Genomic DNA, 13371 nt, shown 5'->3' with positions numbered 1-13371 from the left:
TTAAAGTTCCGTTCATCAGAGTTTATCGTTCTGTTTTTTAACCCGTACCTTGAACTCGTTCATTTGTACGACTTCGATCAAAACAAAAAAAAAAAAAAAAAAAATTCAGGTGGTCTCTCTGCGAGAGTAACTCGCATTCCAATGTTCCAAATTCCAAACCAATGAAAAGAACGAATGTTCATTTTTCAGAAGATCATGCTGCACCGTTTCTTGTAAGGAATCGGTCTTTCTGACTCGTTCGTGACGACACATCCCCACTTTGAGAGCTTCTCTAAAAGAATCTTTGAATTATTGAATTTTCTCGCACTGCATTTTTAAATTCTAGGTTCTGGTGGAATAAAGTGGTCATAAAATCGTAGGTTTTTAACTTTGGTGGATAATAAATACAACAAACAAATTATTTAAACACTTTAACTTTTTTTGTTGATATTTTACATTGCATTATTAAAGAACACAGTACATTGAAGTTTAGAAAAAAATATTGATTTAATTAGTTTTACAACACTTTCTTTTCTCTTTGTATTTATGACCACTTTACCACATGGGATGGGGGAAAGTGGTCATAGCAAGGGGTAAAGTGGTCATAGTTAAAAATAAATGCAAAACCATATTAAATAACCATAATATTTGTATATTTCAGTTATTTTTATGGTTACAAGTATATGCACTAATATATGTGTTTATACACAAATATATACGTGTCGTGTAAACATGAGTAAACACGTTCATATATGAGTAGATACATGTATACATCAGATACATGCATGCACGTGCCTACTCAAGTATATACGTGTATACACGAGTATATAAGCATGTATACGTGGTTACCTAAAGGAGTGTTGACGTATCTACACGAGTATATATGTGTCATGTTTATATATGTGTTACGTGTATATACGCGTATAAACGAACGTCATATGCATGTATGCACTTGTATCTCGAGTATACACGTGCATACCTAAATATATACGTGTATAGTAGACGTATATACGCATATATATATATACAGATGTACATGTGGGTACATACACAAGTGTACATAAATGTATATACGGGTATACACGAGTTAATTCGTGGATGCATCCAGTGCGTGTTTGTACGTATCTACTCACGTATATACATGTATATATGGAAGCATGATTATATACGTATGTATACGTGTAAACACAGTTATATACCCGAAAAGACCAGTATACGTACATTTACGTGTATACACCAGTACATATATGTATACACGAGTATATACGCTTATATACATGTATGCCTACAGAGTGAATCCAAGCTCTGGAGCAAAAATCTAAGGAGTGTGAGAGGGGAGGATAAAATGCGAAGAATAATAAGGAGCTTATGGTCGCTGACGCACTACATGCACACAAATCCAGAAACTGATGGATGCAAAACAGGTCACAAATTTTTTACACAAAGATTATTTTACTCAAAATTTTTGTTTTTAAGAAATATTTAGAGCACTTGTTAAAAGTTACGACCCGTAGTAGTTCTAATACACGCATCGCAACAAAGGCGCAGCAATGGATGAAAGTTTTTCAAAAGTCTCGTTATTAAAACAGAGAGGTCTTTGTGATTACGACGCCTGTATTACAGCTGCAGACAACAGATTTCTTCAATCGCTTTAAAACTTTCTTACGACCTAAAATGTTGTGTAAAATTGTCTTAGTGTAACAAATTTGTAAATTGTTTTGTATCCATCAGTCTTTGGCTTTGCGTGCATGTAGTGCGTAGGCATTGTGTTTGTGACCATATATTCCTTATTATTCTTGCTTCTTCCTCCTCTCTAACACCTTTTAAAAATTTTGCCAAGAGCTTAAATTCACCCTGTATACTTGTATATCGTATGCTTGTGTACGTGTATATACGTGTCTACCTGAGTATATAAGTGTTCGTATACATACGAGTAAAAGCAAGTATATACGTGTAGTCGAATGTATCTCTGCATAGATAAAAAATACCTATATCGCAGATACCCATATACGTATTTATTGATGCATTTATGTGAATACGTTTATGTACGCGCCTACACGAGTATATGCGTATGCATACGTATATACTGGTATATTCAACCCTACTTACTGTAATAACAATACATATTAAGTGAAATTAATATTTAATTTATATCTGCCTTATACTTAACTATTAAGTGACATTAGAAAAACAATATTCGTTAAACCTAATATTATGACCACTTTATCCCATCTTACTGAAATTGTTCTAAAAACTTATCTAAAATATATTCAGCTAACTGCTAATGAGCAAGCGATCTTCAGACATGTAGGAAGCTTCCTGTGCCGTCAATCTGTTCATAATTCTAATAAACAAAATTTCCCAAAGAAGTATAAAGAGGTGTTTAGATTTTTAAAATTTTCATGTTTACACAAAATATTTTTTTTTTACCAAATAAAATTTTGCCAGTTTTGAAATTTTGTATTCAAAATGTAGTTTCTAACTCACCGAACCTGAAATAAAATTTTCACATTCATTCGAACATTTATTTCCAAGCTATAGTCATTTATTTGAAGTATGACCACTTTACCCCATTGACCACTTTCCCCCACCAGACCCTATACTATGTAATGCGTTATAGTCTTGTAATGAAATAAAATAATAGTGTGGAGTTTTTATACGTATAGAAATTTCAGGTTCAAAGTTCCAACTTTTATTTAAAAAACTCATTTTGCATGACATTTCTCACACAGTTTAATATTTCCTTATATAACGGAATAATTTGGAAGCACGTTAATATTTGATTTAAAACGTTTTTCAAAGTTAATGTTTTTTTATTTTTGACAACTATGTAATATTTGAGAAGTTTTTTTCCATTTTTGTGCCAATGAGTGCAATAACAATATGAAAGTAATAGCAGGACAGTTAAAAACAGAGATTTTGTAGGTAAAATTTCCCTATCCATACACTATAAATTTTACGAATAAATGCAAAAGTGACGACCAGAAGAAGAGATAAAATCGGCCCTCGGTTAAAAAAGGTTGAGCAATTTAGCTTATAATCCTAAATGGCAGAATAAATAGCGACACGTCAGCCATCTGGGGGCTAAACAATGCTTACTTCCTATGTCTACCTATGGTGAAGTAGCATGTTCTACTTCTTGATTGTGGTTTCTTATTAACTCCATACAATCAACAACTAAGAAGCACCATAATCAAGAAGCAAAACAGGCTACTTCATTGTAGCAGAGATGGGAAGAAAGCGGCATTTAGCCCCAAGATGGTGGACGGACGTGTCGCTACTTATTCTACGATTTAGAGCTTTAACTTAGCTATGTTTCTTTTGAGTCTTTTTTTTTTTTTTTTAAATAATTGCTTTCACTTTTTTTTTCTGTTTGAGTTATGGTCCTCTTGCACTGAGAACAGAGGGGAGGAGGAAGCTAAAAGATAGTTCTCTCGTCTTTCATTGGACGAACACAAACGAAAGTCAAAAGTTAAGAACATAGAGTGTGAGCGGTGCGATTTAGTTAAATTTGCTTTAAAACAACCTAAAATTAACTATTCTGTCCTGGGAAGATAATTTGCAGGATCTGTAAATTTTTCATTTTTTTTCCATTTTTGTCATTTACTACTTATAATTTACTTTATTGCACAAACTTGCTTATTTGGCAGTAGGTTGCCGCCCCTAAGCCAGGGCCATGAACTTGCGTAAATGGACCGTGGTGGCCTAATCGGTAAGGCATCGGTCTCGTGACCGGAGAGTCCCGGGTTCTATCTTAGACAGTCGAAGATCCGCCGTCTTCATTAATAGTGACTGGGTGGACGTTAAATATGCTCGTGGTGGTCAAAGGTCTCCAAGTGAAATGATTCCTCTAGAGGTGCTGAACTAGGGTTTGCTCGGTTTCTGGTTTGGATATAAAATATCAGAGTAGTCCTCAGGGTCCCATCCAACTGGTTAAAACAAATAGAGGTTGGTACGGGGGACCCTGGAGTGAAAAGTACTAGCGTAATTGGTGTACGCTGAAAATAAATCACGAAAAGTACGTGCAATTCCAACATCTTACTCTTGTCTTTGGAGAATCAAAAATAGGTCTCTTCAAATATCTCAAAATCTCATTTTTGTCGATAATTCGCTTTACCTTTCCACGCCAGTATTAATAAATGCGCAGGAGAAAAATGTCGATTTAAACGCAAATTCTTGTCATGAAGTAGAATTTTTTTTTCTTGGATTGTTTTATGTTACCTTAATCGAAACTAAATTAGAATGACTTACATGATTTTCAATTTCACTCTATTCCAGCGTTTATTAAATAGTGTTCTGCGGAACTCCCGGCTTCCATGGATACTAATCGAGGGTTTCGCGTTCTTTTATAAAATTCAAAATATTCACCGAAAATATCGATAATAAACTCTGTGAAGCACTCAATCAATATTTTTCGAAAGAACAGTAAAGCAAACATCAAAACGAATTGCGTATTATAAACTCAATTGTTGCCAATGTATGACCATCAACTATGTTAGTACAAGAGCACGAAATTTTGATTGAAATGGCATTTAGTTAGTACACTGATTGTGATCAAAACGTGTTACTTTTTGATCAAAATCAGTGTTAATTCGGATATTTTTCGTTTTCGTTGTAAGTAAAATATCCAAATGATACTAATAAAGATAAAATAGTAATTCCATTGGGGGGTGGGGAGATATGAAAAAGGGTTTCCCTTATCAAAGGAATTGAGAAACGCGGCGAGATTCGATTCATTTGTTTCATTTTCAAACACAAATACGAAATTAAAGGAGTTTAAACCGGAGGTTGCAGTTAATTAAGTAAACTGTTTGAATTTCGTCCCATGCGGGCGGAAGTGGAAGCGACGCTTTTGTGGCAGTTAAGTTTATCTTTCAAGAAAAAGTGCTCAGCCTCGCGGTCTAAGTCGACCACATCCGTTTAGCATAACTCAAACGCTGAGAATAATAGCCGACCATGACGAAATGTTGAGTGCTCCGTGTAGATGTATGACTCGAAGTATGATTTTCTAAACACTCGGAAAAATGAAACGCGGAAGGATGTTCTTCAGCTTTGAATGTTTGGAAAAATAAAAATCTTCTCCGCTAAATATCAACCCTTTGCACTCCAATTTTTTCTGGGCAGAATCTTTCAGTACCTCATTCGTAGACCTTCGGTTATCCCAAGAGCGTTTACCGAAATCTCGTTTAACGGAAGCCTGTTCAGTGGGAAGAACATTTGAACTGTTCCGGCATTCTTTTAGGAGTTAAAATATACGAACTGTTCATTCACCAGTTAAACTACCCTAACTAATAAAAATTAATGTCCTGTTAAAATGATCCACAATCATACTGAAAAAAGTACACTATATGACAAAAAAAATATTGGGACACTTTCAAAAATTCACATTTTTACAGATTTTACGAGAAATGATAGACCGAGTGCTCTGGAATTTTTTTCACATAAAAGGTATACTCCAGCTGCCATTTTCCAGAATTATCTATCTATTATTCATTTAGGGGACGAGCAACAAATTGAGGGAGCAAAAAAAGGTTTTTGATCATTTTTCATTGTAAATAGATGGGAATAAGCTATAAATTTGAGAAATAAATTCAAATCTTATCTAGAATATATTCTTATATTTTCGTGAAAGTTTCTCTTATACCCGCGCGATGTAAGCATTTCTTTCAACAATACAAAAATTTTCGGCTCATATCACGCAGAGTTTTCCGCCAAACGTTACTTAACTTTCAGAATATTTGACAGCATATTAGGGAAGCATAAAAATACAATTTTAAGTTAAAATATTGAAAATTAAATGAAATAGGAACGTTTAAAGCAATTGATTTTTCACTGCGCATGCGCGAAAGATAGCAATTTATAACCTTCATAATCAGAAGCCCAGATATAATTTACAACTCATAGAAAAATTCCACCTTGATATCTTTAAAATGTAAAAAGTTATCACAGATCTAATGAGCCAAATTTTAATAATTCTAGGCCACACAACGAATCGTGAGGGATCGTTCACAAACCCCTTACCATTTGCCGTTTATCCAAGACCTATAGATATTTTGCTCATTAGATCGCTGTTTTTATGAGTTGTAGAATACATCTAAGTTTTGAATTATGAAAGATATAAATTGCTATCTTTCGCGCATACACAGTGGAAAATTAATTGCTTTAAACGTTCATATTTCATTACATTTTTAATATTTTAACTTCATTTTTTTAAAGTTACTCTAAAATGCCATCAAATATTCTGAAAATTTAGTAACGTTTGACGGAAAACTCCGTGATATAAGCCGAAAACCTTCAAAAAACCTTTACATTTTTGAAACGAATGCTTATATCTTCGAGGATATAGGTGATACTTTCACGAAAATATAAAAAAATATTTTGATAGTTTTTAAACTTATTTCTGTAGTTTATAGCTTATTCTCAGCTATTTACAATGAAAAATGATTAAAGAAAAACTTTTTTTGTCTCCTCAATTTGTTGCGGATCCCCTAAATGAATAATAGACTTAACTTTTATTGGAAGTTAACAGTTAGAGTATGCTTTTTATGTGAAAAAAATTAGAGCAATTGGTCTTTTATGTGTCGAGAAATCCGTAAAAATGTGAATTTTCGAAAGTGCCCCAATATTTTTGGTTATGTAGTGTATAAGTTTTATTTCGACTTAAAAAAGAATTATTAAAAATAATTTTCTATTGAGCAAAAATCCTAGCGAATAACTAAAATATTTATTTCTAGAACGATGGACAAAAGACTAATAATAATTATTATTCTATTGAATCAGCCGAGATTACTGAAAATCGTAAAGGCGCATAAAAGAGGCTGTGTATAAGTGATAGTTCAGTGCAAAAGCACCAAGCTGTTACAGTTTTTGTGATATTTTTACTACAAAAATCTAGTGCATATAAATAATTGTGTTTATAATCTTATTATTTAACTTTAAACGCTTAGCTACGGTGGTTTTGAATGTTTATAAAAGCACTTAAGTTTGATGCTTAGAGACTTTTGATGGGCAGTTCACATCCTTGTAGCAGAGCTTTTTATTACTTCATGAAATGCGTTAGGAGCTTAGGTATAATTATGTATGCCAAACTTTCTGCTTTGTTATTAGTAGTGATATAAGCATAGAAAAAACTTTTCAAAATATTTTAAAGAATACATTTTTGTAATTTGAACAGTTGATTTTAAAAATTTTACTGTCACTTGGAATTATCATAAATGTTCACTATTTGAAAATGCTTCACGTCGGCGCTAAACTCAACTTTAAACTATCTCTTTTTTTTATGTTACTGCATTTTCATATGACCATGGTATGCTCTTTTTTTCCAGAGAAGATCAAAGACACATTGTAGAAATGATGCAACAGAAGTTAAAATGGACAGAAGTGGAACGGGACCAATTGCAAACTGTTTTATCAACAAGAGAAAACGAACAAGTTCAAGTAAGTGTCTTACCACACCATAACAAGGGCGGGTCCAGCGTCTGACTGTGAAGGGTATTAAATATTAAAACATGAGCTCACAAATCAGAAGGGGGGCATACTTATAAGTAATATTCCCTCATGATTAGAGAGTGCGAGGTTGTCTACCGGAAATGTCTCGACGTTGAAGTCTTCAAAACACAGTTTTAGGCTATCTACTCAAGGGGGCGGGGGAGATCATAGTCCTCATGATATCGACCCCTGAATCTGTGCTTGCACTATAGACGTAGGAAGAAAGAATCAAGAATTGCTATTTCCATTTTGGCAGTACCACTAAATTCCAATTAGTCTTTCTTTGTCAAGCACTGAGGAAGGGGGCGCGATTGCCCTTAAAACCGGCCTGCCTATTTTAATGCTCCCGCCTATTGAAGATTTTCATATTTTCACATTTTAACAATACTAACTGCTGTAAAAGTACTTATTTTCGTGAGGCTTTAATTTTTTGACGTTCACGATCCCACAGTAATCTTGGAAATTTAAGCCTCGCGAAATATTTTTTGCAGCTGATTTTTCAACTTTCGGTTCTGTTCATATAAAATTCGCCAGATTTTCAGTCCACGAAATCCGATGTATCTTCATTTTCGCGAAAATTTACGGCTGACGAAAATAAATGTGTTTTCACTAATCCATTTCATTTTCACAAGACTGTCAGGATTTTTTTTTTTTCGTCTGTGTGTATGGTGAATGTGCGGTGTGTTTGATGTTTGTATGCGTGTAGTGTGTGTAATATGATAAATGGTTTGTCCGCAGTGTGCTTACATCTAAAGTGTACGTAAAGGAGTAAGTAATGTGCTGTCGTGGTGCAAACATAGCGTGGTGCGAATGCACGGTATGTTGTGTATACCATAGCGTAGTTTGCTTGCGTTGGTTAGTGTGTATACTTTTTATGATGTGGGTATGTAGTGTGCTTAGATTTGTATAGCAGTTTGGTTATTTTATGTGGTGCTTTGTATTTGCGGTATGCGGTGTGATATGCGTGCGGGCTGGACTGTGCTGAGTGGTGTATATGTAGTGTTTTTTATGCGCGGTGCGGGCAATTGCGTGTGATGTATGTGTGTATAATGTATGCTTAGTGGGTATGCGTGCAAAATGTGGTGTATGTTTATATCGTTCGAATGAAACACCGCGCATTAAAACCATCCTTTTCCCTGCTAGTCTCATGCCGATACAATCGTCTTGACTGGCCACTTGCCAAATTTACATCGAAAGCGTGGTCGGACAATATGTGCTATTGTAAGTGGGAGTGTATGCGATGTGTCGGATTGCTTTTGTGCGTTGAAATTAATATGATAGTTCGTTTAATTCAGGAATATACTTTTATATATTTTTTTCTTTTCAGGTGGAGAATGAACTCCGACAAGAAATGGAGAATCTCAAGAGGAGGTAGAAAAAAAAATGAACGCATTCTATCGCTGCTATAACATATCTGCGCATTTTTCAACTTTTCTCTATCTCTATCCACGCGTATACAATTTTAGAATGAAAATGTAAAGGAAATGAATCTTTCAATTGAAAATAATGGAGTTTCTAGTCTTAAGCCTTAGCATTGTAAGGGTAGTTCCAAAACATGTCATCGAACAATTCGATAAGTAAATTAAGCAATGTAAAGTTCCAAAGCATTCAGATTTTCAAATGAAACTATATTTTATCATTCAAACAATGGGCAATTATAACTGTGAGTGAGACATTTACTATGAACTTGGCGCAAGTTATTGAGTTTGTATTGTTTTTTACTGAAGTGAGACATACATATTTTGTCTCAAGCAAACATATCAAAGTGTTTTCTATATTTTGTTCAACCAATTGAAGTTCACTACCTTTAATAGACTAGGATTTGAGCTGAATTTTATCGCATTTCTCTTTAGGCTTAACATTCCCACGTGGTAATTGCACCACAAATTTTCACTGTATGTTCAATTTAAAAACATATTACATTTAATTCGTTTTGTGTACCAAAATGAGCCTCAATCAAGACAAAATGACAGTAATTTCGTGAGCAATCATGAGTAATTGGTGTCTCAAACAGAACTTGATTCAAGATTTACAGGCAAAATCATCTACCTGTACTTCTCTACTGAGTATAAATGAAATGATATCACAATTTCCTATTTGTTTCAAAATGTCAGCTTATGCACTAAAGATTTTATTAAATTATTACTGAAATGTTAATTACAGCAGATTAAGACGAAAGAATGAGTTAAACTGAATATTTAACAACTTTTTCTTGTATAGTGATAGTGGAAATTTTAGATTTTGTACTTCTGTAGGGAATAAAGGTTTTATAATTTTTCTCAAAAAATATGTTCTTGAGTGTTTTTTCTCTAACAAAATAACATATTTTGGAAATGGGTCACTATTAATGAAAAAATCTTTTACTGTTTAACCTTTTGCTTTTAACAAAACTACTACCGCATACAATATTTGAAATTTCATTACAAATAACAACAATAATAATAGCAATATTTGTAACCATTAATTTTTTACTACTACTGTTTTGTATAGTCTTTTGAATTGAAACAAATTCAACTATTTGAATGTTTTGTACTTTCAATATTACAGAGTTTTATTAATTTGCAAATATATTTCAGTCTCTCTCGAAGGGAGTTGATAAAAATGTTGGGTTGATTAAAGGATCTTATCTATGTTAACTTATAAGCAAACTTTTATCAACTTTGACTCACTGTTGTTAGAATGATCATATTTCTCAGCCTAGGTTTGTCAAAACTAAGGAAAAGATGAACGCTCAATTCTTTCCCTTGGACGATCGCAGATGGTATTCTATGCAAAATAGTCACCGCGTTCATTTTGATCGGCTGAAAGGCCAAATTGGAGAAACTTTTCTTTTATAAAAACTTGCACGATATTTGATGACCTTCCGGGAGGTAATACAATCACTATTGAAAAAAATCACTCGAGTTAAAACTTGTCACAAATGGGTTTTTGCTTCTGATAACGGAGTAAAGGAGCTTTAAGAGAAAGAGCAGACAGACTCTTACGTTACATTGGTCTTTTCTTAATATACGTATATGTCTAAAAAACTAATTTTCAGAGCAATTACCTATTCTTGAACGCAAACAAAAATGTATTGAATCGATAACGGATAATTTTTAGATACTGAAATATTTTAATTTATTATTATTTTAAAAGTATGAAATGTATCATTTTTACAATATTTTTCTGTTTAAAGAAAAAATAAGTAAAATTACATTTTAAAAGAGAATGGAATAGTTTTTAATAAGCGCATCTTGATACTTATTTCAGATGATTGTATTCGCTATAAGTGTTTCAACTGTAATTCGAGTTTTTCTCGTAAATTAAGTACACATTTTCAATTATTATAAACAATTAGGTTTCAAAAATACTTTGAACAAAATTTTGATTAATAAACAAAGAAAGCATGTTTCAAACTAGTATGTTGTGGCCATCACGAAACTTTCTTCTATATCTTTCTTATAATTCTGATCCCTCCCCATGCTTGACGAGGAAGCAATATTCCCAACAAAAACAAAATGACACATGCAAAAACTTGACGACTATCCCAATGTCTGAATTATTGCAAAAGCAAAGCAAAGAGCGAAAAATGAAAGTTATTTTAAAAGCCTTGCTTGAATTAATTACAAATATTTTATTTGTTAACAAACATAAGATGGCAACAGTTAAAAATTTTAAATCACTGAGATAATATTTCCTATCATTTCCATACAATTAAAAGCACGGGAAATACGCAGACGACAATCTATTACGATTTATCTTTCTTATTGTTGCATTAATAAAAATATTTTTATTCGCAAAAAAAAAAAAAAAAAATCAACACCTCTTGGAGCGATCGGCGTCAAAATTGAACCAAAGCCTGTTTACATATGGATTCACATATATTCCAAATTTCAAACAGAACGTAGCATTACTTCTTGAGATAGGGCACTCAAAATGGAAAAAAAGAACGGGTGATTGCGCTACCCCCTTTTTAGCTGTTAACACAAAAATAAAATCAGTTCTTATACCCACTAAGGGCTACTTGCCGATAAATTTTTCTTTCATTCCGTTCAATTTTTCTTGAGATACAGCAGTCACAATTGACGACAAAAAACGTTCTATAGCTCAACCCCCGTTTGAGTTATTGACACCAAAATTGAATCAGCACCTGTTCCTGTTAATACCAACATACGGACCAAATTTTGTTTGATTCCGCTAGTTACTTCCTGAGGAATAGCAAGCACGCGTAACTCGAAAAACGTCCCATTGCTCCACCCCCCTTGGAGGAATTCGCGCCAAAAACTAATGGGCACAAGTTCACATAGGGGCACATATGTGTACTAAATTTCGTTCGATTTCATGCGGTAGTTTTTGTTGTAGAGCGGCCACAAAAAACTGGTCACACACAGACGTGACACACATACATACACACACACATACACACACACATACACACACACACACAGACAGACAGACATTTTCCAAAAATGGTCGAAATGGACTCAGCACACCTCAAAACGTTCGAATCCGTCAAAATTCGAAATTCGAAAATTTGCACGAATCCAATACTTTCTTCTATATATTAGATATAGAAGAAAGTAAAAACAGTGGGTGTGTACAAAGGAACTCAGTGAAGCGTTTTGAAAAATCACATCGAGTTAACAGTATGAGTTAATTATTGAGAAATCAGTAGTTCCGCAAATTTTACGCATTCCAGTTTCATTTTTTTTTTTTTTTTTTTTCAGCACTAGTTAGAGAGGAAGCACTAGACATTTGAATCGGGAACAAATGTATTGGAAAAACAGGGCCTTTTTAATATTATGATTTTTTCCTCTTTCTTTCTGGTTACACGTCAAGAATACTGCCGTCGCAGGTAAAGGGCAGTAATTACAAATTTTTCATTTTTGTTATCTGTTGTCCGTTAGCTTAAAAAGCAAGCTAGCTCATTTGGTTTCCGATGGGAAAAAAAAAGCGCGAAAAAAAAGTTTAATTTTTTTAGCATTTCCCTATCTATAGTGTATAATCCCAAATGCGATTATTAAATATCTCGAAAATTCATTTCTGCAGATACTGCAGATATGGCAGTTTGCATATTGAGTTATTGTTTATTTGTACAATGTTTGCGATGAGAAAATTCAGGGTATAAACCATTTCATATAAATGATAATAGCTTGTGGTGCAGACAACTCTAAACTCTATAACTTGTTGAGCATGACGTGCGACCGGCTTGATTATCATGTTGTGCTTCGCCTAAAACGGGTCACACAATGAAATCTACTAAACAATATAATATTGATGAATTAACCTTTAAGTATATATACTGGGTGAATCTGAATAATTGAGCAGAAGTTGAAGAGGTGACAGAGTGCATAAAGACTATTTGGAATTACATAACATTGCAAAGACAGAAATACTCTTATCGTGCGGTAGACGGCGCTCTGCGGGAGTTCGGAAGGACAAAAGTTTTTCCCTATAGGTACTGAATGTATGAAATCAGTTTATTTTAATACTTTTACTGACTTTTTGTTAAACACTGCAACTGTTAAGAAAGAAATATTTAATTATTTTCAGTGTTTTGAAACATTTTTTTTTTTTTTTTTTGGCTTCTGTTTAGCGTTGTAAGCTACAGATTTTGCCTACAAGGAAAAATGAGATTTTTGGACCCCCAAAACATCTAGGGGAATATTGGGCAAAGTGGAATAGTTAAAATGACTTAAGTTTTTATTGAATTTTTCTTTTTTTTTTCTTTAAGAATTTTCACTGCATAAAGAAGAACATTGTATTTTATAATAAAACTTGCATTGATACATTAATAAATATTTTTTCTATTTTTGGCAATAAATTTGTAACTTAAAAAAAAAAACATGAAAATTTTACACATTTTTTTCCCGTGGGGCAAAGTGAAAAATGAAATATTTTCTTTTCGATTGTAAAACATATTTT

At 33.3% G+C, this 13371-nt stretch overlaps 1 protein-coding gene across 2 annotated transcripts in view; it reads left to right on the top strand.

The window, feature by feature from the left end:
* LOC129221409 (restin homolog) overlaps positions 1-13371 on the top strand; it is a 126491-nt gene that overhangs the window by 93334 nt on the left and 19786 nt on the right. For both annotated transcript variants that reach the window (XM_054855890.1, XM_054855889.1), the window contains exons 16-17: positions 7305-7416; positions 8795-8838. In XM_054855890.1, coding sequence (XP_054711865.1) covers positions 7305-7416; positions 8795-8838 — 156 coding nt within the window. The remainder of the gene's footprint in view (positions 1-7304; positions 7417-8794; positions 8839-13371) is intronic.

Source organism: Uloborus diversus, chromosome 4 (assembly GCF_026930045.1).
Source record: "Uloborus diversus isolate 005 chromosome 4, Udiv.v.3.1, whole genome shotgun sequence".
Classification (NCBI taxonomy): Eukaryota; Metazoa; Arthropoda; class Arachnida; order Araneae; family Uloboridae; genus Uloborus; species Uloborus diversus.
The sequence above is the reverse complement of the archived record's forward strand: the minus strand, read 5'-3'. Positions and strand labels throughout refer to the sequence as shown.